Consider the following 26,215-nt stretch of genomic DNA (forward strand, 5'->3'; position numbering starts at 1 on the left):
CAAACAAGGCGGAAAATAAGGCCTGGTGTTTTATCTTGAAGAGCACAATCTCTACGAGAGCATGTTCGGGTAGACTTTAAATGAAAGGTTAGTGATTTAATCAGTATAGATTAAATCTGCATTATCTAACCTGTGAAGCTTTTGGCTGGATGAGCCTGCTCCTGGACTTATCTTATGGGTTGTAAGATAGGTCTCACTTAAGTGCAGGCCTTTAGCCACGCCTCTGCATTGCTTAAAATGGTGCAGATTCAAGTAAATGGGGGGGGGGGGGGGGGGGTGGGGGCTTGTGAGCACTCTGTGAAATATGAGTATAAATGTTTGGGAGGATTTTTTGATCTAACATTTCTTGCAGGGCTCAAACTAAGATTAAGGTATTTTCTGTTCTTGATGAAAAAAGACGATAGGTCAGCGCCAGGAAATGTCAGCTCTGTAATGCTAAGTAGAATACTTTATTCCACAAAAATGCCTCTATTAACCTGCTCATCACCACTTCTCTTCTATAGCCTGCTGCTGTCTCAGCTATTTTTGAATGTCTTCTTTTTATTTTCTATTTTCTTGTTTTAAGCACTAAAATTGGACTATGTGAATGTATTCTGACTTGAGTCCCTCAGTCTCTTAATTTTTTGCATTTCTTTCTCACTGGCTCCAGCAGTATCAGTGTGCTCAGTTGGCCATTTCAGCTTCAAACTCCTTCTCTTTGTGCACTACCGTTCTCTTCCTGCTCTGTCCCTGTGCTACAGCTCTGACCACTGCTGTGTGACTTGTATGACATCAGTGATTCTGCTCACCTTTTCCTCCTCTACTTTGATTGTCTGCGATTTATCTCTCTGCCTTGTGTCTTATGCGCTCATGCGTTCTCACCGCTCACACTGAGGACGGGGCGCCTGAATTCTTGATGTTTACTCAAATGTGTTTCATCAGTGGTGCTGTGCTAGATGAACAGAAATGAATCACTTGCTGTATGTATTCATCGGGTTATGACTTCCTCTTTTCTTGCTTCTCCTTCTCTTTCTCTCTGTCGTTGCTACAACACATTGCTTTATGAAAAGCTTTTGTGAATGCCTTTTTCCCCCAGGCTGCCCCTTTTTTTGTTTTTAAATCAAACAACTATGGTGATTTGTCAACTTCAGGTGGAAAAATAGACATTAATCTGGGCCTGTTTTGTTTCAAACTCCCATTCAGTGCAGCTGTAAAACCAACGCTCTTCCTCAAACCAAGCCAATGCATCAAAGCAGGAGCGCCTGTTGCGAATGGTTGGTTGGTGCCAAAGGATGTCCATAGTTGTATTGCTCTGACCTGTCTCTCTCTTTGGCCACAGTGATCTAGACAGAGACTTTTGGAATAACAATGACAGCAGCACAGTGCAGCAGAGGTGGAGCTCCTATCCGCCCAAGGAGTTCGTACTAAACATTTCTCCCTATGCCCCATATGGAGATCCTCGCCTCACACTCAAGTGAGTCTTGGTCCAAGGTTGGTAAGAGACTTCCTCCTGAGCAGGGCTGTAACGAGGCAGGGGCAGTGCCACTCTCCCCTTTCCCTTCCCGATTTCCTTTCCTTTCGTCCCTTGCTTGCATTCCTCTCCTCTCCCCTCCTCACACCATCCTCTTTTCTAGTTGGGCAGTCACCACCACTAGCCACTCATCAAATTGAACCATTAGATGTGGATGTTATATGGCCGAACAGTTTATTAAATTCACCTAGTTTCATAATCTTGATTATTATCATTTTCCTGAGGACAACATTTTCTCACGAGTAACCAGTGGTATTCAGACAAAGGCCCTTTGGAAAAAGCCCATTCTATAAATGTCACAGTTTTGCAATATTCACAAAGTGCACATTTCTAGACTTATTAATGTTGTATAATGCAATTTCCATCAACAATAGTAATAACGACAACAATAACAACACAGCCAATGCTAGAACACTGGAGGGCACAAATGGTTACTAATGATTAGTCATAATCTGCTTGAAAAATGTGAGTGCAGGAAATGTCATACACGCACATTACAGCATCCCTGCGACAGCCATTTGACTATTACTGCAGCGTCAAAACGGCACAGCCCTGTATGCTCCGCGGGCTAATTTCTGCCGCTACTTCTCACATCCCGTCACCTTCTAATGAACAGAGAGGCGTGTGTTCAGATGCCCCCCCACTCCCTACAGCCCTGCCGGTCCCACTAACTCCTGACCTCTAACCTCTCACCTCTTTCCCATGGGGCTGTAACCATGGAGACGGACAACCCTCGTTAACTTTCCTCTCAAAAAGACATGTGTCTACTTTAACCCACCTTATCTGTAACCTGTGTATCTCCCCGTCCTTCTGCTTGTGTGAACTGAAATTGTTGTTGTTGTTGTTGTTGTTGTTGTTGTTGTTGTTATTGTGGAGGGTTGACCGTTGAACCAGATTACAGGGTGGTGCCAGTGTTCACCTGTGGTTTACATTCACATGTGGCTTCTCTCTGATCCCCATCAACCTAATATCTAAGGTGTACTGCACTAATTGTAGCACTTCAACTGTGTCTACTGTCTGTCATATGGGGAGCTAGGGTAACAGTGTTTTTACTTGATGCAATAAAAATCATTTTTTCACTCACTAGGCACTTGAATCCAATAAAGCAGTAGCAAGGTCATAGCTATCTCCCTCCGGGCACGGAAAAGCTCTAAGCTTAGACATCCTGCTACCAGGCATCTTTCTGATAAACTGTCTAATAACTGGTCATCTTTAATAGACCTAGCTGTTGAGGACTGTGTGTCAAATGGCCTGCAGAAAGGAGGCAGCTATGTGCTCATGGACGCGGTGGATGTATGGATTGCTGTCTGAAAATTCTGCCTGAAGATGATGGCAGCTGATCTCAGGAAACCAGCTTTAGACCCTAGTGCTCGTGTTTGAGAAGTTCATTTTTTTTTTTAAAAACCCTCAAGGTTGTCATTTATTGTCCATAAAGCTGTTTTTCAGCTGGCCCTGTCTTTCCAGCAGTGGAAAATAAATTAACTTTTCACTGCAGTAATGGTAAAATGAGCTGTCTGTAGTGCATGTGAGCCAGTAAAAAAATACTTTGACTTAGAATAAGAAAACATTAAAAACTTATTTGAACTAGGGAGACGGGGGCTTTAGCAGCATAGTATTGACTTCAACCAATACTATGCTGCTATAGCCAACAGACAGATAGGAATTATTTCCAGTTTGAGATCAAACAGCTTACCATCCCTGCACAACAGTCTCCATGTTCAAGGATTTATTGGATTGGAAGTTCAATACGATAATTCTTCAATATTGAACTTGTTATATAATTAATGTCAGCAACGGGCATTCCACAATCTTAAAGTCATGGTGATTTGACGTAACGTTGTTTTGAATTTATGAATCAAGTATATTTAAGTTAATTTGATCAATCTGACAGCTTCCAGATGAAAAACTGTCAACGACGTAGTGACTATATTTCTTTTATAAATCACTTCTACTGTCAGTGAAGTTCAGTCAGAAACATGATTAATATCTGAATGCTACATTCCTGTAAATACTCTTAGTGATTTACGGTTCCTTTATTTATGTGTTCCTACCTTTAATGAAGAATAAAGACGTTCACCTTGTGCTCGCTAAATGAGGCCCACGTCTCTTGTGTTGACCGTTGCTTCAGCTGCTGTTCCATGCTGTTGTTGTGATTGATGACTTATCCACATGCTCTGTCAGGTTAGTTGGTCAGAATTTAATGTGAAAGGTGACCTTCAAAGAGACATGATGTAAGTGTAGCGCCCCCCCCCCACCATGCTTACACACCAGACGACAGTGTCTTCTGCGCCTCATATTTTGTGTCTCCTGGAGCAGGAGCACCATGCATATTAATGAAATGTAATCATGTCACCAGAGGGCACTACTGTGCTTTATTTTTGATCATCACTGCTTTCAGAGTAGATGTGACATTTTAATTTAAACCTAAAACCAGCTTTGAGAGGAAATCTGAGTTGGCAAGTTCGCTTAAGTATGAACACTGTACCATTTTCTGAGGTTGATATGATTAGATTGTCCTTATGATCCTTTCTACTGTGTGGTTCAGGTATTTCACTACTTCCTGTTATTAATGCTAAGTAGTGATCAGATGACAAGCAAATCTTTAGAAAATTAAATATTACACATTAAGATCTAAAAAAAGAGTGTAATTGGTGTTCTACCTGAACAAATGCACTTGTATTTAACAGAATATCGCTCATTTGATTTCCCAAATGAGTCGATTATTTGCTCATGAGGCACTTGAGTTCAAGCCGTACTCCAGTTGCTCTAAGTTGCTACTATCGAATTGCCTTGTATAGTAGCACATCTCAGGCCCCAAATGCCTAAATGAATGAGAGAATGAGACCTAAATAACTGGCATCCACACACTGTTGCCACTAGTGAATGCTGGCAGCTGTAGTATTGGTCCTCCAGGCTCTAAGGAGTGACTTCTTGCTGGTTTTCCATCCTCCACAGGCTCCCTGCTTTCCTCTCCTCCATCCCTCTCTTTCTTCTCCACACTGGACTCCACACAGACCTTTTCCTCCTCCTGCCTCTTACTTTGCCTGGAAAACTAGACCTGCCCCCTCACACACTCTACTGATCTGTCTCACCTCCTTAGCCATGTGGTTACTCAATCTATTTTACTGTGTGTGTGTGTGTATGTGTGATTTTGTCTGTCTTTCTCACGCTCTTTGGTCTTTTTCTCCTCTGCCTGTCGTTATTCTCCCTCTTCTATACCTTCTGTCTGCTGTGGGACCTCGGCACCCTGTCTCTCTCTCTTAGTGGGGCAGTGTCAGGGGGTCACAAGGGGGCAGCAACTGGGCATGGGGATGATGGGGGGGGTCCTTATCGCAGTGACAGCGTGAAGAGCATGGTGACAGAGGGAGTGAAGGCCGGGAGGTGGCAGACCGTCCAGGGCCACATGCAGTCCGGAGGATTGAGACCCAGCGAGTGAGTTCAGAACCGGGTAGAAAAAAAAAAAGCAAACGTTTCACTGTGCAGCAGAATTAACATATTATAACAATGCAAATGATATCCGTACAAGTTTTTACCTCCACAGCAGCAGCTGTGGTCGGATGAATGAATCTGTTCTGAGTAGACACAAGGAGAGTTAGGTCAAGTTCAGCAGGGAGGAAAGTGCAGCTCAGGTGTCACAGTGAGCATGTTGGCACAGATCAAAGTGTGAGCACACGGGAAATGTGAACTCTCGTCATCACCAGAAGATAACAATAGTCGCCCGAGCTGTATCACACTGACTCAAACCTTCAGCTGACACAGTCGGCCCAGCTGCACAATATAGCCCCGTCTATGAATCTGCAGGAGGATATGATTTATTTATGTGAGGAACTGCACTGCCTGCAAGTATACTTTCAAAAAATGCTGTACAGAAATAGTCTAATTTTCACACACTGACTGAGATGATGCCTCACACCTTCCCAACCCACCTTTTAATTTAGAGCTAGGCTGGAATGTGAAATTATGTTTATCACTGACTGCATGTATCCCACAGCCATGACGTATGACACAAGTTAGGGTCTATATTCAGTGTGTTGTAAATGAGGCAGTTAATTTTCAGTTCTTCATGATTTCTTTGCACTTCCTTTGGCACCTCGTGCCTGTGATGCTTCCTCCACAACACATTTACGCTCGTCACTACCTCACTCCTCATTCCCTCCTTCTCTTCTCTCCTCTTCTCATCTTTCTTTTTGCCCCCTGTCTATAATTGGATTCTATTTTCAGGCTGCTATAAGTGTCTGTGTCTCTTGTGTTTGTCTCGCACCCCATTTTCTGTCTTTCCTCCATCCTCACCCTCTGCTCTTATCGTTCCCATCGCACTCTCCATCTTTCTGTTGCTGTGTAATGCAACTCCTTTTATTCTTTTTTTTCTTCTGTTTTGCCCATACTGTTTTATTTCTGCAAAACCTCCCATTACCCTTTTTATCCCATTATTGTGATAGTCAGATATGATGGACACTAAAAGCCTCATGCAGAAATATGTCAGGTGAAGTAATGCGGAGCGGAGTAAACTGCACCTAACTGATGTGAATAGCTCTCTCATGACCTAATTCTGGTAGTCTGGGTTACACAGTGATCTGAGAGAGGAGGATATATTTGGTGAGTAGAGGAAAAGATAAAAAGGATGATACAGGATACTGTAGCGCCCACAAAACACAGGAATGATGTTTAAGTAAGTGTTGGCATCTAAATATCATGTAAATAATAACATTTGTAAGAAAGGCATGAGTTAATTAAACAGCATTTTTGAAGGGGAGGAGTGGAAAATGAGAGGCTAACAGAGGGAGGGAGTTATACTGTAGGACTTGGTTGGCTGTTGGGATGTCTCTCGAGGTGCAGCATATATTCAAAAGATGAAAAAGACTTAGAGTCAGGAAGAGAGGCTATCAGAGATGGAAAAAGTTGACTGACGAGTAGAGGACATGGGGATCTCTTATCAGACCAAAAAACCCTCATCAAGAACGCCTGGAACCTGCAAAACTACAACCCACGCACCTCGACGCATTCACGTGGCACAGAATCGCGCCACGCCCGTGCGGACGGTGCACATCCGACCACTGCCCACGCGAAACACACCCTCACGCAAACAGCACGCTCAGACCGCACAGACCCGCAAGGTGCACACACATCTGACGCAGACGCGCAGGGCGAGCTCACCGTCCGCACACTGCTGCCCGACGCGGCGCTATGAGCAGTACACGGCTCACAGCGACCACTCAGGCTGCACCTTCTACTGCTATTTCTGCTACTGCTGTTACTGCTGCTGCCTCACGTTGCTCTCTTTCTCTCTCCTCCTCCTCCTGTCTCCACCTCCCAATGCTCCTCCCTCTGCCTCCTTCCCCACTTTGTCATCAAACATCACTCTTCCTCCTGCTTCCTCCTCTTCCCCCTCTCGATCATCAACTTCCTGTTTGGATGAACTTTCCCGTATCTATCCTGGCGTCAACTTGACTCCCTCCGCTGTGTCTCCCTACTGCCCTGTGCCACCTTGTCTCATCTATGATGATTCTTTCCCTCTCTTCTACGTCTCATCTCCTGACCTCACCACTCCTGACCAACTCACCTCCTGTTGCCACGGCTCCTCTCCAACATCTACTTCTCCTTCTTCCTCTTCCGTGCCCTCTGACTCCATCCTCCCTCCTCATCATCCTATCCTATGCCGGCCGTGGCCTTCTTCACGCTCTCTTTCCTCCCTGCTCCTCTGCCCTCCCAGCTTTGGGGAACCAGTCTTATCGTATACGTCCACTTTGGATCACATCCCCTCCCGGCCTCGGACGCTGCTGCGCCAGCAGAGTCTTCAGCAGCCTCTCATCCACCCACCAGGCCCTGGTCTTGGCCATCCCCCCACCACATCCCAAAGTTTGGGACAATTACACACTGCACCTGGACAGCCTGGGGGAGGCGGGGGTGCTGGGAGAGGAGAGGGAGGTGGCGGCAGTGGTGAGGGTGGGGGTGCAGGTACACGAGGAGGTCCCAGGGGTGTACGGGGCAGCCCATCAGGAGCAGGGGCCTCTCGCAATAGGGGAGGTGGAGCAGCAGGGCGCTCTCGTGCCAATCCTGGCAGCTGGGATTACACGATGGACCAGATGCGAAGTCGCGGCCTGGATGTCAAGTCCTTCCTGTGAGTTTCTTCAACTCTTCCTTCATATTTTTATGGAGTCTTTGTAGTGTCACCTGCTTCAGGCCTCTGTCTTTATCCTTGTCTTACAGTACATGCTATGTTATGCTAAGCAGAGTTATTCTAAGCATTTGTTTAAGGTAATGCTTTGCAATGCTTAATGTCTTAGAATGAAATTATTAGTAGTATTATTCATAATGTATCTATGTTTAAGTATTAACTAATCTGCTTTTACCTTTGTGTTCTGAGCCTCTTCTTTCGACTGTCTATTTTCAGTTTGCATCTGATATCCAGGGAAGGATATTACTTCTGTCTTTCAAAATATGTACTGTGTGTGCATACATGCATAAATGTGTATTGTGTAGGTGTGTGTTTTTGTGGTTCACGGCTATAAAAGATAGTGTGTTTGGAGCAAGTTCTCATTGCTTTCACTACTGCCAGAAAGATATTCTATACAGCTACAAAACGCAATTTAGTCCATGTTGTTTATTAATGTAGGATGATGAAGTTGATCGCAGATGAGGAGGCCAGAGGATGGCTTATATGAAAACTTGATTATAAATGTAAATAAGGGTAGAGGTATGAATGTAAATAAGCTGTTGTCTTTTAGCTCTCATCCCTGTGGTTGTGTAAGAGGTGGATCAACATGTCACTTAATCAAGACGTCATGGATAGATATAACAATTATACATTATGCTTATTAGATTTTAATCTTAGAGGGAGAGTACATGGTAACTTGTTATATTGTTTGATCCTTTCAAATCTCAGCTGAAACTGATTGTTTAATTAATTATTACCTTGTGAACAATAATAGTTTTGTTCATATGAGGTGAAGTGATGTATCAGTGATCAGTTCAAATTAATTACAAAGCTTCTTATTGAGCAATCTGTTAAAAAAAAAAGCATTTTCCCTAATTTTAGAATGAAATAACATCATGTTTATAAAAAATGGCAAAAAAGTTGTGACATATTGTGGGCTTTTTCTGTCCCATTCTTTAAAAAGAGTGTTCAATGTTTACACTGTACGCTCTGCTAAACAGTAACATCTGTTTGGATGGCATTCAGCCTGTCTGCTGCAATTGTTTCTGCAGGACAGAGCTGGTGGTGCTAGTTCATAATATTCATGAGATGGTGTCATAAAAAGTCACATTTTATATTCACGCCGCCCTACTCAATTACATGATGTTATTTCGGAGCCATCACTTGAAATGACTGTTAAATATCCTGCTTAGGAGACACACCAGTAGGTCTTATCCATATTTCATGAGTATTTGCAACTAAAATGGCACCTCTTTTTCTGGTACCACTGTAACTTTTATGCTAATGGTGGTTGTGCAGTTAGCCTGCTGACATGTGTGTCAGCATGTGTAGATCACACAGTCCACGTGTCACTGTGCATCAGTAAAAGAACAAGGGTTAAGCAGCTGTGTTTAGATTTGTGTTAACCCTGAAGCATTGATCTTATGTCACCAGCGCCATTACTTCTCCAACATATTGTTACTTCAGGCCAGAAGCGGAGGGAGAGCAGATGAGGGAGAGAGGGGGTGATGAAGGTATGACGTAGGACACTGCCAGGGTAAAACATGTGTTTAATGAGGAGGTGTTGGCACTGATTCCATTTTACAGTAGCTTCTCACCATTTTTTTTTTTTGTAAAAGCTTCTCCGGGCATTTGAGTATGACACAGCTGAGCTAATGTCAACGGCTAGCTGAGCTTTAGCAATGTAGCAAACGTGCCACAACCAAGGTCATTGAGAATATTGCCCGTAATACTCAACTTATCTAATCAACTCATCATTGTAAACGTGAGATTGAGGTCATATTTTGTGATGTATTTCCTTCTTTGCAACAGCAACACCTCATATGATTGATGACAGAGCGGTCCAGTAGTAGACGTGACCCACTGTTCAAGCCAGTTAATTTCAATCTTGGCCAGATTCCCTATCTGGGTGAATCATTGCTCAATGAATGTGTTGATGTGGTTGACACAGATATCTAGCCTTTGGAGCTATTTGACCACATGGATATCTTGGGTGAATGGTCGCCCTGCTTTTTGGCATAAAATCAATAACTTATCCTAGTGTCATTAATGTCGGCTCCCTCTCTCGCTTCCTTAATGTTTGGTGCATTAATTGAAGTTTTTTACCAATATTCTTGAGTGTAAATGATCATACTTGAAAGGTGATGGGAGAAGAAGGATCCAATGACCATTAACCAATAACCTGTACTCATAGTACCAATATAAGCACCATGCCATTGGATATGAGGGTGCCCCGATCCGGATTACAGGGTCTATTTGAAGCTTTGTATTAAACAGTTTGCCATATTTATTAATTTAACTGTTCTTAAAAACAATGTATAATAAGTATGAAAATGAATTGATGAAAAATGTTAATGAATTATTATTTATTTGTAGACAACATGTGCAACATATACCACAGTCTCAGCCATTTTAGATAAATTGTCTTACATTTTTGTGTCGTCTGATCAGCCTTTACAGAGACCACCGATCAAACTATTTAGAACCTATTTGAGACTGCATTTGCCAGGGTTTATGTGGAAATATTATTGGATTAGTTAATGAATTAATATGATAAAAACGATTCAAATATTGAGTCAGCTGTAACACATGAAGGCCGTGCGTGGAAGCTCGTCAGCAAGTGAGCAGACAAGTTGAAACATGAATTAAGTTGAAACATAAAAGACATGGGGGGTGACCGTGGATGAGTGGAGAGCAGGGCCATCCTTCAATCAGCGGTTCGATCCCCGACTCCGCTAGTCTCATGTCAATGTGTCCTTGAGCAAGACACTTAACCCCAAATCGCTCTCGTAGCTGTGCCTACTGAGTATCGATAGATACTGAATTTGAAGTCGCTTTGGATAAAAGCGTCTGCTAAATGACTGTAATGTAATGAATAGTCAGTAAAAACAATAAGCCAAAAGTAGTGGATACAAGTTCAGATTGTTAGCTAAAAGTAATGCATAAATGTTTGAGATAGATAAAATTACTTTTAAATCACGGTGGTGAAGGGGTATTTAAGTTAAGCTGAAAGCAGTTGTGGGTTTCTTGTGGGTGTCCGACATAAAAGGCGTTTTTAACGGAAAATGATTAAACATGGCTTTATGGCGCTGCAAGAAAAGCTTTTGACTGCATGTAAGAAAGATGAAATTGTGAAGTTCAGGGTGATATCTTTCCACAGCTTGGCAGCACTGTATTTTCTTAGCGGAGGTATTGTAACGCAGTCAGAGGCTTAAGCTATAGAACCGTGGGTGTGGGTGACAGGAAGTAGGGAAGGAGGCAGAGAATTAAGAGCCGGGGATAGCGATGAGGGGGAAAGGGGATTTGGAGAGCAAGTGTGACATAATAGAGAAGATGAAATGAGAAGAGAGCAACACGGAGAGTGAGAGAGCAGTGACCCAGAAAACGGTGACATACACCGAGCACCTCAAGATACTGTGTCACTCAAATAGAAACAATTAGTCCAGATCTTCTTAATGAGGCTTAATTAAATCTTAACTCTGGAGAAAGACGACATTCATGTTCGATGGGAAAGGTGAGTCTGGAGGGAAAGCAGAAGGCGGGTTTAATAACTAAATAAATTACTGTGAGTGTGGGTGGTGTGTGTGTGCATACAGGCCTGTACATACCTTTTACATGTGTGGAAGCTGATGTGCAAGCTGCTGAATATCACATCCATTAACAATCATTAACTAATCACCAACATCTCCCTTAATTTATTTGTTGTCTGTACGATGTGAACACAGACTGCACTTGTTGTCAGCACCACTTCATTAAAATCATTACGTTATCATTAATTTGGCCTTTCAGTTTAAGGTTTCTTTTAAATATCCTTCCCTGGACAAAGTGCTTACTGCTGGGTTGTTGCATTTTTCACTTTATGACCATTTTGTCTGTAACTACTTCCTCTGTTTAATGTCATAAGGTCTCTTATTGTCCCGCCTCTCTACTTTCTGTCCTCGCTGTCACTTAAAATTACCTCTCTTTTCTTCTCTCCCCCCTGCACCACACCTTCTTTATGTCCGATTTCCCTATCCTTTGCATCTGTTCTCTTTTCTGGCCTCTCGTTCTTTCTCTGTATCTATCTCTTTATCGTATTTATTTTATGGGGAGCCAGTGAGGGGAAGCTGGTGGTCCTGGCTCTGGCCATTGGTGTGGCCGAGCAAGATGACTTTGCCAATATCCCTGACCTGCAGGAAACAGCGCAGGCACCCCCACCAGCCAATCAGGAGCCCCCTCCTGAGAAGAGGTACCAGATAACGTACGAGAGTGCTTGTTGTGTGTGAGAGAATGATGGGGTGCAAATGAAAGTATGTGAAGGATATGATATCAAAGAAAAAGAAGAAATCATTTCAGAATATTGGTAGAGGAGAGTACTTTTGTTTTGTAGTGTTTTCGGTGAGTCACTGCACTTAAGTGCATTGCGCCAAAGACCTGCACCTGAAATAGCCCCAGAGCTCAACACACTGTTACAGAAATAAAAATGAGAGCTGACGATGAGACCAAATGTAGAAAAAATGCCTGAAATGCTGAGATGAGTAAAGAGATTTGGATGTTAGCTAAAAAGCAGCAATGAGTTCATAAATCACGGCAGTGACATTCTCACTGGTACTCCAGTCCTTTTTTCTGCTTTTAGGGTTAAAATTTCAGCGAATCACATAAAACCAACATTTTCTCATGCCATTGGTCTTTTTTTTTTTCCTGACCGTGATAATTATCTCCCCCATCGCAATGACATTCTCCTCCACCATTTCATCTCTATTCGTTTGTCTTTTCACTCTTGCCTTACAGAGACCTCCCATTGGTAATTGTTGTATTTCCTTTGTATTTTCATGCTTTTTATAATCCTTTCTACTCCCGTTTTTGCTTTTTTTCCCTCCTGCTCATTAGCTTCCTTCAATCACCCTCTGCTGCTCTGAGAGTCCCATCTCTGTAGCTCCACCGAGGGCCCAGAGAGCCTCCTCATTATTCCACAACATGTTAGTCACTTACATAAACACGCTGCTAAAAATAAACCTTTTCCTTGCCAGCTACCTTACACACTAGAAGCCAAAATATTTCCACTCATCTTTAAGGATGCACCAATCTCACTAGCATCTCCCTATCTCCCAAAATAATTAGTTTAGCATTCTGTTTAGGATTTCGTCCAACTTTTTGTGGAACAGTTTAAGACTAACAAATGAGTACAGTGGCTGTGTCATGTGAATCAAATAGCTGAAACCGCGCTGTGCTTTTGTTGTTCCCTTTATGGCCGTGGATGGTGGTTGTGATTATTCACACCAGCGTGTAGCACCATAGTGTCAGAGTGAAATCCTACGAATGGTCCAGCCCTAGGCAGATGCGAAACACTCGATTTCCTCAGCAGTCCAATTAGGTCGTTTTAACCTCACTTTGATTCTGTGACAAATTGGGGACAATTTGGAGATACATAATATGACACACACCTTAAAACAAAATGACAGGGGAGGGTGAACAAATTCTGATTTACTCGTCACACCAATTATTCCTCATTCACAAGTGTTCCATCAATTTGACACATGATTTTAAACTAGGGCTCTATTACAATACAGATGGTAACTGTTTTCCTATCTAGACTGCACAGCTGCAATATGAAGCTGCACATGTGGGCCGTGCAACTGGAGACAGCTGTAGGGTCTCCTGCGTCTTTAGCATGACAGCGATTGTCCTCCCGGAACTAATAAGCACCTTTTATTTATCATAAAAAGTTAGCCTTTGGTGCTACACTACATCGACAACGAGATATTTGCCTCTTGGTTTGTCTGCTTCATTTTAGTCTCTTGCCCTGAAGCATCCTGTGGCCTTTTCCTTGTCAACACAGCGCTGCATGGAGTTACAAACAAGCATGAAAATATTCTTTCAGTAAAAATGTCGCTTTTGTGAACATCGAAAACATTTCCATTGTTCAGGATTAGTGTGAAACCCGTAGAGCCACAGAGGAGTACAATTTTCTGTGTAATTTGCTGTGCACATTACATCTGGCTTTCCCAGCTTTTGCGTTCACCCGGAAACCTGGTTGTGAAATCCACTAATAGACAATACAGCAAGCAGAAACCGCGAGCCTTTCAGTCCAGCCCGTTGATCACAGGACCCACCATGATTTAACAGTGATTTACTGCTTTGTGGTGTTTTCTACATTAACCTGAGGTTCATCTAATTTATTTAAGTCCAAACAGAATGACTGGAGCTTACAGTCTGTGAACAAAAGAGAACTAGGAAGTAAAAAGATTTGAATATTATGAAAGCTTCAAGCTCCTGTGTAGCCTTCTCCCTACTTGTAAACTAATTCCACTTGAGCCACTCATTGTTTTATTTGTTTCATGATTGATTAGAAATTAAAATGTATAATAAATGATTTAGTTACACTTTAATTGGATGCTAAATTTAGAGGCTCGTATAGATGTTGTAAGCCTACAGTATATTAGAAATGCAAGGTGTAAGCTTGCTGGGAGTGTGTCATTCCCTGTGGTGTTAGTGCTGACTTCACTGATGTCTGACCATGATTTAATCAATCATGCTCGTGGCATATTGCTCATTTTAAACGGGACTCTCAAGCCGGAGACAAAGCTACGCTTTCATTCGTCTCCCGCTCTCCACAGTCCTTGTGTAGCCATATCATCGAGTCTGTGCATTTACATCAAACATGTCCTTTGTGTGCCCATCACTCATCGCCATACCTGCATCAATCCATTCAACTAAATGAATCATCTCAACAACATGTGACAAATTATTTCAGCCAAACATAAAGCCTCTGAAGTTAATGTGAATAGTTCATGTGACTCTCAAACGTAAGCCTCATCAATGTAACATAAAAGGGAAACTCTCCACTGTTGATGAATATCAAAGAGCTGCTCTGCACAACTGATATGTGGTGCCCTACATTAGTGGAACAACAACCAGTGGTGGAAATAACTATTCAACAGCTATAGTTAATAGTTGATGTACAGAATCAGATTTGACTTAATAACACATGGATTCAATTATACAAAATAATGCCTAGTTAAAGATTAACCAAGTTTTATAGTGTGGCCCGTAGGTTGATAACCACTGGACTAAAGTACCTAACAGTAAATAAAGAAGTTAAAACTAGCCATACATTGAGCAGCTACAACAGTAAGCAACAGTAAAATGCTGCTAACATATTGATGCATCAGTATTCACAATCTAATAATGTCAGAAGACATATTTATGCAAGATGATTACTTCTATTTGATACTTAATGTTACCTTAGCTCACAATACCTATGAACGTTAACTTGAGTTGGAGTTTGAATGCAGGACTTATACTTTTACGTCGTTGTATTATTACTTTTACTTGAGTAAAAAGTCTAAGTGCTTCTTGCACTTCTGGAAACAGTAATACTCCTGTCTTTGCACTACAATCAGCCAAATAATCTTGTTAATTTAAACATCATGGATGTAAAGTGCTTCAGGCACAAATAACAATAGAGGGGCCTTTCGTTTACCCTTCAGCCGCGTGTTAACGCTTCATTGTTGCTTGGCCGTAGTCAAAGGCGAGCCGAACAAACACGCTGCTATCCCCACCGGCCACGAGAAGGTGTTGTAGTGTGTAATATTCATTACACTCCTTCACTGACCTTGTGTGAGATCGCTGGATGAAAGTGTTCTGCATAGCCATTTGTTGATGAAGTGATGCAGGAGCTGACTGACAGCTTGAACTGCATCACAGTTGTTGGTGGTGACTCCGAGAGGGAGGGAAGGTTTGCACGATGAAATAGCAGAGGAACTCGGTTGGATTACAACGATTGTGTGTTGCTTAGATTCTGTGGCCACACGTACTGAGATGTTTATATCCTAGGCACCCGTAGATTGTGGATCTTAGAAAGCTTAATTAGGTTGTTCATTGTCAGTAATGCCTCATTGGTCTTCACTCAAACGATTCTGCTGCGATTCAGCGAACCTTGTGTACACTGTAGGTTCTCCTCTAGTGTTGCTATAACGAGAAGCCACAATCCCTGAGAGCTTTGAATCTGGATCTCTTTCTGAGCAGCCAGCGAAAGGCCCAATGAGGATAGAGGTTTAGAACAGGAGAGGCGGGATATATCCTCATGCCACATTAACATTCAATCCACTTGCCTGTGGTCTTTCAATTATTCATCCATTCATGTTACATAATTTTGTGTAAGCCAGTGGAGTTTTTTCTTGTTTCAGAATGGATCTTGCAGATATGGATAAATATAGATATATACTCTCTGCCTCAAAGATGTGATGCACTCAGGGATGCACTTTTAGTGGCTGTTAATTGCCAAGTGGGCTTGGGCTATATAATAGTGCTTTATAATTCATGATTTTAGTAGATTCCTTAACTTGACATGAGAGGCAAAGACGAGCGTGGTTTATGGGGGTTATGACCTTTAACTTAAATTAATACAAATGCGTATTTATGTAACGTCATGATTGTGGGTTTGTGCTCTAACTGCATTAGTCTGATTTGGAGGAGTTTAGTCTTTATTGTGGTGGTGGTGGAGGATGTGTTTAGGTCATTCTGAGGTCACATACATATGCAGGGTAACATTTTAAGGCGGTAATTTCGGGCCTTGCTGTTACAATGCTTCCAGATGATATAATCTGTCTGTACATAAACATGTAAATTGATTATGCTATGCTCTGCTAGTCTGCTCCTCTTGTGACAGGGGCTTTACAGGCCTGGCTAATCAGCCAAGTCTTCAGGGGCTCTGCCTAAGACTGTCCCTGAGGCTTTGGGCCCCTGTGGCCACCATGCTCATCCAAACAACACAGGGAAAGTGATGAGATGCAGGCGGGGGAAAGTAGATAGCACTAAGGCTGAAGAAAAGGAGTCACTAAGAGTGGTTAGTGCAGTCGCACATCCATCCATCCATCCATATGTCAGGGGAGGATGAGGGAATATTTCCAGGGTGCAAATCCATCTTCCCTATGAGAGAGTACTTTATTGTACTCTGCACATCCATGCGTTATGCAGGGCTGAAGGCAGCACTCTAGCCAGCAGGTACATGCTGGTACACATGCTCATCTCATACATACAGATCAGATGATGGCTATTTGGAGCATTAACCGAGGACTTTTGTGTCCTGCCTCAGGTGGCACATCTGCAGCAGCCTCCACCTCAGAGGCAATCTTTGAATCTAATCGGGATGCAAAACATTTGGTAGACTCTTGAGACTTTTAAAAAACGTTTTGATGATTTCATGTTGCCGAAATTCCCCAGAATGAGAGGTTAGTTGTTTTAATTAAGCTTGGAAACATCATAAATGCTAAATTGCAGAGAGTATTGGGAGGCCATAAAGGGAGGTGGGGCTGAACTTGTATAGATAGAGTAGACACTAAGCTTGTCTTTGGATTCAAAAGTAATCATGCGTAACTGTATCAGGCAAAAGGGCAATTGCTGGCCACCAAATTTAAGAGTCGCACATTTGGAATACAGCCAATAATAAAATGAAAATAGACATAAAACAGTGCTCATACAGACCAACGTTTGGCACCCGCTGAAATGTCTTGTGGTTTTAATATTCCATTTGAAGAGGCAGAGACACAGAAGGCAAACATTTAGCACCTCCCGTGTTGCTTCTTCCTGAAATGGGATTTCAGTAAATGATGCTATTTTAGACTCATTTCTAGTTCTAACATGCAGGAAGTAATTAGGTAACAGTGAACACATCCATATTTATGTCGCAGCAGAATCTTTGGTCATAGCCTGAGAAGTGAAGCAGCAGGAATGACTGACTCTAGTGTGAATGTACATGTGTTTCATGTGGATGATGAGTTATGTAAGCAGCGCCATGCTTCACTGCTGTGGCTTTGACTATGTATGATCCTGGAAAGTATGCTGTGGCCTCTGAAGAATGATAGATCTAGTGGGCGACTATGAAATTGAGCATAGACTTTGAAAATACATCACTTCATGGTCTCAGGCGAGCGTGTTTGTTTGACTGTGACATGTTTGCAGAGGGGTGGGAAAAAAAAAGAGGGCTGGGTTGGGCTTTCTTTCTCGCGTCTCTCTCCAGCCTAGAAGTGGAGTCTTTCCCCCCCTCCCCCTCTCTTCGAGCTGCTGGCCCTCGGTCAGGTAACAAAACAGGATAGTATCACAGGACGGTGAAACCCAAAGTGGCCCCGCCTGCCTCCATATGTCTGTTCATGTGTGTGTCTGCGAGGTTCTCACCCGTACCTGTCATATATCCTATACCTTATCTTCTTTGTTCTCAGTGTGTTTGCCTGTTTGCTGTACCCCTCTAAACACACCCTTTCCCTGCTTCCCCTCCCAACAACCTCTTGTCACGCACACCCCAAACCCTCAAATGTATGGTCTCTGTTTCTAGAGCCGTTGCTATGCCAACAGCCCAATTTCTGGTCCTTAGCTGTGGGAGAATCTGATCTAAACTCGAGTCCACTCTGCCTCCCACTGGATACTGTAGACAACTGCAGGCTCTAAAGCGTCAACTTCCATTATCAACCCCCAAGGGGTGGGACAGAAAAAGCATTGGCACCAAAATGTTGCAGTTGTAGTATCACCATCTGCCACAATTAATATTCCTTTTAATAGAAATTGAATAAACTTAAACCAACCTTCATGTTCAATTCATGATATACTGTTTGATCTGGAGGAAGTATATTCTTTTTTGCGAGAAATCCGCAGCTCCAGCTGCTTTGTTTAAAGAGGCAGCGTTGGAGCGGAGGTCCACCTCAGGTGTTGTAGAGCAGGGCTGGTAGAAAGGCCATTCCCCTGGATGCACTAGCTCTTACCTGAGAATGCACTGAACCCCTGAATGAAGCATGAAGGAGAATGAATAATTGAAGACGTTCACTCCCCCATCGATAGTTGGGAGGTGGAGGAGGAGGGAGGTGCCTTGCTTTACTTCAAACCCGAAGTCTCTCCCCATGCTTTATAGAGCTCTTTTGAGCTGATCCCCAGATCTTGGTTAAGCGTTTTACCCAACCTTTTCCTTGCCTCTCAAACTCGTTGCCTGCAGTTTAGAGTTTGTGCAAAGACAAAACAGTCTCCTGAAAATGCAATTACCTCCCTTGGCAACTAATACGACTAACGCCAATTGATGAATATTCCCTTCCCTTCTCGAAATGGTTAACATCCCTCCTTCCCCCCGTCTCGCTCTGGTTCCTTTGCTGGTTGAAGTGATTGTCTGTTTGCTTGTCTTGTTTGCTTGCTTTTTCTGTCTGTCTATTTGTCAGAATATTTCCCCCCGGTTCTGTCCTTGTCTTCAGCAAAAATGTACACATTATTACATTCAACATCAATTCTCATCCAAATTTACAGTTTAGAACGCTCAAAACAAAAAAGTACATTCTCTCAGTGAAAAGCTCGACAGAGATTGCTGGCCAGACAGACAGACTTTCTGTGGGCTCCTTGTTTCCTGCCTGTTCAAGGCATTGCCTTCACTCTCTGTGAGTGACAACTACTTGCATATATTGTATATGCACATGTAGCCAATGCCAGTTTGTGCTTTGGCCCTTGTGTCCCCAGTCCACACTTTTAGAGTGTTGCTTAAAGGTTGAAAATCAGGTTAGATGTAAAGTTACCTTCTATAATATGTAGTTATTACGTTATTTCTACCAACGCCCTCTTTTGTGACACTCTAAATGTGCATTTCCTATGTTCTTACTATTTGTCCCTTTTTGTGTTTTCAATGATATTATATTTTTTAATGGTATATCTACGCCTTATTTCTCTTTCATACTATATCTCATCTATCGTTTATTTTGAGCTCTCCATGTAGAACGATGGTTCTTGCTCTCCTTTTCCTGGTGATCAATTGTATTTATTGTCTTTTTCTTTTCTTCTGTGTGCTCTTTTTCTCCCTTTATCATGTCCGCCCCTTTGTTTCCTGTTAGATATATTGTATGTGCATAGCTCTTTATTTTTGTCTCCTATTCTTTGATACTTATCAGACTGACCAAACTAAGCCTCTCTTGTGTTTCCAGGCTTTCCTTCCTTCATTCCCTATCTTTTCTTGCAGCTCTGTTTTTCTCTCTAATGTGCTGGTGTTTGTAACAATCTCACTCTCTCTTTGGTTTTGGTTTTCGTAACCTCACTGTTCATGCTATTAATACTTGCTATCTCTTCTAATACAGATAAACAATTTTCAGCTTGCTTTTCTATTTCTTACTTTCCTTGTTGAACCTTTTATCTTATCTACAGTCTTTATGATTTATGTTCAGTGTGTGTGTCTGCAACTTCTGCATCCTCTCTGAGTCTGCTCATTTCTTTTCTCTTTCTCTGTGTGTCTGTTCTTGTTTTTCTTCTCTATTTACTGTTTGTTTATTGCCCAACAGTGTTTCAGTGTGCAGCCTCTCCATGTGCCTTGACCAGTCATCTATGGAGTGCTGTGTGTCCAATGTGTCACATTACATTGGCCAGGACTTTCACATTTATCTCTCTCTCTTCTACTATCTTTTTCATCCTTTCTTTAATCGCATATTTATTCTCTTTTAATTTTTCTATTTTTGCAAATTTTTTTTCTTTACACTTTGTGATTCTCCTTGTTTTCATGATGTATAAACATAGAGGTTTTTCTCCCAGAATGTTTGTCCCACTTTAACGTTATGTTTTCAACAATCCTCCTGTGAGGGAACTTAACTTAACATCTGTTAACATTTGTACCTAAGTACCAGCTGTGCCATGGGAGATCTCTGTTCTCTCTTTTGTGCTTTTATTTATATTTTGTGTTGATGATGCATATTCTTAATAACTGAGAGATTTTAACACACACACATACGCACACGCACGCACACACACTTTACAGAACTGTTCCACATCTGTCCTGTTAAACGTCTGGTCCTCTACATGTTGCTATACATGTTTGTCTATTGTATTTATAGTGACGTCATGTTGCTATACATGTCATTATACATGTGTGTCCCGTTAATGTCTGTAGAGTAAATAAGGTTAATCATGAACTCTTTGGGGATTTGGAGATAATGGATTGGTTTCTATCAATTTTATTTTTAGTGGTTCTGTTTTGTGTTCTGTCTGAAAATATGTTTGTTTACTTGGTGGAGGTAACTTTCTTGTTAGAGATATGGATGTTTGCCACACTGGACATATGTATAGTCATCTCAGATTCCAAGTTTCATCAAACACAACTCACCGCATCAAATGCCCTCAGTTCTAGCGCCCGCCGTTAATCTGTGGAATCTTTGGCAGATTTTATTTGGCTTCGCTCATGATAGCTAGAGAAAGCACAATCTACTTTGAAGTGACATCTATCCAAAGCAAACTTGGACTCAATTGGTTGTTTCAGATAGGCGGTCTTCAAGCACCAAACAGGTGGAGGTTGGACTCCCTGTGTGCTCAGACATTCTCTCTTTCTGGAGACGAGCTAGCTTCTCAGCACATGTCCTCGCCGTTTCCCCTCCGGGTCAACCTGTGTTTCTGCTTACAGGGGCAACAAGCCAGCGAACAGTCCCAAGGGCCAACCCCCTGATGCTGACGGCCACTCCTCCGTAACTGACCTGGCCAACTCCCTCACAGGAGACATGGTGATGGTAAGAACTGGTATCCCACCACACCCATCCACTCCTCCTATGCTGAGGAGTATGTTATTATATATTATTTAATTGCCAATATATCCCGTTAAAAGCCAATAGTTGAACATAATGATAGCCTGTCCTACCCTGTCTGTGACATCAACCACATTGTTTCCTATTGAACCAATTGAGTCAAAAAGTTATTTCCTAAAACAGCTGCAGATCTTATTAAGTGTGAGTGAAATGGGAGTAAATAACAAATATGTTTTGGACTATCTTTGTCCGTTGATGAATATACGATGTGGTATTGAGGGATTGACTAAAAAAATACTTAAGGTGTTTATTCTATCCGGACTTGTCATCCAGTGCAATGATGTGTCTCATTTATGTGTATTTAATATTTTTTAGATGACTATGGCACAGAGGAATACACTAGACGAGGCTTAAGCTACATAGACAACCACAGGATGAATTCATTATTCATTTTTGACTTTTCATGGAATTACTTTGACAGTACAAAAAATATAGAATTTTGCCAGACTTATTCATGTAGCGAAATGTAGAAGGACTCACAATAGATAGATTAAAAATTAATTGATGCAAAAGAGGCCAATATACTTTGATGTTTAGTCCTGAGTATGTTTCATGTCTTAGAGTTTAGAACGCTTAGTCCAAAATCACAGATGGTATTATACAGCTGTTTTCACTGGTGTACTGCAGTAGTACTCCTTATGATGAGTAAACTGACCTTGACATGACAATTCCAGTTTCAACTAGCCTGCCAACCCCATCCAACATCTTTGGTGATGAATCAGAACGCAAACTGTGAGCCAGGCCATATCCACCAAAATCAGTGCCCGGCATCATTAATGCTCTTGTGGCTGTATGGAAACTAAATTATTTGGAAATATTTAAACCAGAAGAGTGGAAGAATCATATTGATGCCCACGGTTTTGGAATGAATTGGTCAATGATCACATATGCATGTAATATTTGGCTGTACGACATGAGGCAACTCTGAGTGGTAGGACTTGTGTTGCAGAATCATCCTCCATGCTAGAGGTTGATTTAAAGCTGCACGTGGTAATAAGAATGCCATAATATGAGAAAAAAAACACAGACAGTTCCTACAGCGGCAATCAAGCGAGACAAGCCATCCAAGGTGACTCACACTGTTTCATAAATTAGACTTGGAATATTTCACACTTGCTCTGCCTGTCAGTTCTAAAACCCATATTGACAAAAGCTGAGCAAGTGAGTCTTTTCCACTTTGAAATTTAAGCTCTAACCCAAGGCACTGAAATCAACAATTTCAGGTAATGCTCAGAGAAAGAGTTTGCCTGCAAACCAAACAACCCGGCTGGTCTTTTTCAAAGTATTAGTGGAGACACTTGCACAAAGTGGTCTTTATGAACTCCCTCAAAGTCCTCAAACGCTTCATTCCAAATCAATGCTATTGTTGCAGAGGGAGAAAACAATAAAGGAGAGCGACAGAAGGTGGAGCCACGGGGAGAAAAGAAGTGGAGCTTAGCTTCAAGTGCAGAATGCTAACCTTGAGCTGTGCTTTAGTTTTCGCCGTGCCCCTAATGCAATGCTCTCTCTCTTTCCTTCTCTTTCTGTTTGTCTCTCTCTCTTTCTCTCTCTCTCTCTCTGACTCTCTGTCCGCTGCCTTCTATCAGATAGTGGCCTTTTAGTGCACAGCAGTGATAAAGCAGTCAGAGTGGCTGTGAGGGAGAATGGGTGGTCTAAAGCTCCTCTATCTTTAATCTGAGCGCCTCCTGCCTCTTAAGAACATTAGAAAGGAAATTAAACTCTCTCAGTCTTCTTAATGTCAGACCTTTGAGCAGCTGCTTGAGTACGCCGTGATAGAAATGCAGCTCTAAAATCTCCTCCCATCACAGCTTCACTCTGTCACGGTCTGTGTGTGTGTGTGCTTGTGTGTCAGAGAAAGTGTGTGTCCTTGGACTGAACTATCCATGTGATGAGTGGCTGCTGCTGCTGCTGCTGCTGCTGCTGCTGCATGTATTTATATTTATTTGACTGCATTTGTGGCCCCCACAGCTGTCCCCAGGATCGGAGGATGATGACGGTGAAGGGCCAATCAGTGAGAAGCTGGGCCGGATCCAGTTCAGCATAGGCTACAGCTTCCAGAACACGACCCTCACCGTCAAACTTCTCAGGGGCCAGGAGCTCCCGGCCAAAGACTTCTCCGGCACCTCCGATCCCTTCGTCAAAATCTACCTGCTGCCCGACAAAAAGCACAAGCTGGAGACCAAGGTCAAGAGGAAGAACCTCAACCCCCACTGGAACGAAACCTTCCTGTTTGAGGGTCTGTGTTGTTTCCACTCAGCTACGTATCAAAGAACTGTTGCGGTTATATATCTATATAAAATAACTTTTTATTACATTTTTTCATTTCCATCCATTGAAGCCCCTGAAAACTTACACATATCCCTACAACATTTAATGTTCCTAACTAAATAAGCCAGTAATTATGTATTAACAGTTGAACACTGACAACTCTCATGTGAAATAACCAAAATGCTCAAACTTTGTCATATCACTTTGTGTTCATATAAGACCACATTGCTAATTATGGTGTTGGTTATGGTGAGTAGTTATTAGGGTTTGCCATAGCTGTAAATCCTTTTTAAAGCAAAAGTTAGACATTTTGGTAAATACACATAATTACTTTGTTGCTCAGATTTAGCTGAGATGATCGGTACTGTTTACCGATCATAGCAACAGTTAAAGCTCACCAATTTACATCTTGTTTGTTTAAGCTGTTCAAAAACCAAAGTGTAAACGTAAGGCCAGGCTGACTTACTGTTTTTAAGTGAAGCTAAGCTATACTGTAGAGTTATATTTAACGGTGGTATCAATTTTCTCCTTCAAGAATAAAAGTGTTGCAGCAATCACAGGCTCACAAGCATAAATTTGTAACATTGTTCCATTAAGTGTTAATGGCAACGACAAAGGTCGAAACCCGGAAAGAGCATTATGGGAGCTGTGTGAAAATTCCCAAACAAGGTGGGGAATTAGAACACAATTGTTGCATTTATAAAACCTTCAACTCTGCAAAATGCAGATGTTAAGTAGCAGCCTCCAGAGTGAAGGAGTGTCTCACCTCTGTATGATCGCAAGTTGTTTCATTATGACCAATGTGTTCAGATAGTAAAATAGCCAAAATAATGTGTAAAAGGTTCTAAAATTAGAAAACAGCCAGGGCTCTTGAAACATGAATGAAATAGTTCTTTGTGAGTGTAATGATCCCTCTCAGTCATTTGAGAGAGAGAGAGACTTTTTAAAATGCACTTTGGCCTTTGCCAAATCCCTCCCTGTTCGCACGGTGCAGATTGCACTGCCTTCTCTGTGCTGTCAAGAATATGTTTTTCATCCGCTGTAACTTCCCTCTGATTCTGTCTCTGTTTTAGGCTTCCCTTACGAGAAGGTGAGAGAGCGCACTCTATACCTTCAGGTGTTGGACTACGACCGCTTCAGCAGGAATGACCCCATTGGAGAGGTGTCAATCCCCCTTAACAAGGTGGAACTGGGCCAGATAAAGACCTTCTGGAAGGAGCTCAAGCCCTGCAGTGATGGCAGTGTAAGAGAGGGAGGGATGGCCATCAGGCCAAAAGATGACACATCCAATGTTTTCATTCAGATGTTACAGGTTTATTAAAAGTGCAACGCCATTTGTTGAGTGCTCTCAGCATGTGAACTTGATTGATGTAATTTCAGGGTGAGCAACGAGCTCAGCTATGCCAGTCTGGTCACTGTGTTTAGCATCTGTGTTTGGCACAAGGGGTTAGAGCAGTGATGTAAGATTGCACAACGAGCTATAGTGAGTAATCTGGAGTTTGATGTTCCCTGATGAAATCTGATATCAGACTGGGGGATTCATACGTCGTCATGTGTGTGTGTGTGTGTGTTCCTCAGGGGAGACGAGGAGACCTGCTGCTGTCTCTCTGCTATAATCCCACAGCCAACACCATCACTGTGAACATTATCAAAGCGCGAAATCTCAAAGCCATGGATATCGGGGGCACCTCAGGTATGTTTGTTTAGCCTTTTTTCTCTGTTTTTAACCCTTGTTTACCCATCTGAAACCCCTCTCCTGACATTGGAAGCTCCATATCCATGTTCAAACATTTGCCGACCCGTCCAGCAGAAGACGGTTGCCGTCTAGCTCTTAAGCTGGGTCGCATTGTAGATACTGTAGCTGCGGCAGCATGGTGACATTACATCAAGCACCTCTCCCTTTCCCTCTATCCTTCCTGCTCCCTCTCTTTCTGTATATCTATGAGGATCTGCCCAGCCAAATCTGTGTCAGCTCAGTCTGGTGCTAGTCTTTAAAGTCTCAATGTGAATTACTTTCTGTGGCATATTTTTGTAAAATTACTGATTCGTGCAGTAGCAGGAGCGGTGTATGCTCGTGTCACAGAATATGATAATGCACCAGAATTGGTAGTACAAATCCCAGGCCCTATTTCCATAAATACTTCCTCATTTGTATGTTTCCTAGCTCAGGGGATAAGTTGACCTTGAGCTCAAACTAGGTATCTGCTTCCCTGCTTCCTTCCCTGACTTAAACAATTAAGAGGGTAATTGCCATCCTGACTCTAAAATTCACCTTCCCAGAGCATCTTCACCCTCGCTCTCATGTAAACGGCTGTTTTCTGCGGCCACATTGCAGATCCATATGTGAAGGTGTGGCTGATGCACAAGGATAAGCGTGTAGAGAAGAAGAAGACGGTGACAATGAAGCGCTGTCTGAACCCCATTTTCAACGAGTCCTTCCCCTTCGACGTGCCCGCCCATGTGCTGAGGGAGACCACCATCATCATCACCGTCATGGACAAGGACAGGCTCAGCCGCAACGACGTTATCGGCAAGGTAACCCTTTGTAGTATGCCTTGTGTTGTAACCTTTGGTTGGGTGGCGGCTCGTCATGTGAGCATGGCAATTTACAGTGAGGATAAACGATACAGTAACTAATAACTGACTAAACACATTTTTCACCAGCTGTGAACAAACTAATCGATGAGGAGAAACGGTCCGGGAAGAACTTTGTCT

At 42.4% G+C, this 26,215-nt stretch overlaps 1 protein-coding gene across 2 annotated transcripts in view; it reads left to right on the forward strand.

Moving 5' to 3' along the window:
- Positions 1-26,215, forward strand: part of syt7a (synaptotagmin VIIa) — a 69,001-nt gene that overhangs the window by 36,898 nt on the left and 5,888 nt on the right. The window contains exons 4-10 of one of the 2 annotated variants that reach the window (XM_068722595.1): positions 1,319-1,453; positions 11,761-11,892; positions 21,055-21,157; positions 23,201-23,468; positions 24,574-24,743; positions 25,079-25,193; positions 25,836-26,035. In XM_068722595.1, coding sequence (XP_068578696.1) covers positions 1,319-1,453; positions 11,761-11,892; positions 21,055-21,157; positions 23,201-23,468; positions 24,574-24,743; positions 25,079-25,193; positions 25,836-26,035 — 1,123 coding nt within the window. The remainder of the gene's footprint in view (positions 1-1,318; positions 1,454-11,760; positions 11,893-21,054; positions 21,158-23,200; positions 23,469-24,573; positions 24,744-25,078; positions 25,194-25,835; positions 26,036-26,215) is intronic. The other variant, XM_068722594.1, reaches the window with a different exon arrangement.

This window comes from Cebidichthys violaceus, unplaced genomic scaffold (genome assembly GCF_023349555.1).
Source record: "Cebidichthys violaceus isolate CVI_PGR_0920_01 unplaced genomic scaffold, fCebVio1.0.p SCAF_3, whole genome shotgun sequence".
Taxonomy (NCBI): domain Eukaryota; kingdom Metazoa; phylum Chordata; class Actinopteri; order Perciformes; family Stichaeidae; genus Cebidichthys; species Cebidichthys violaceus.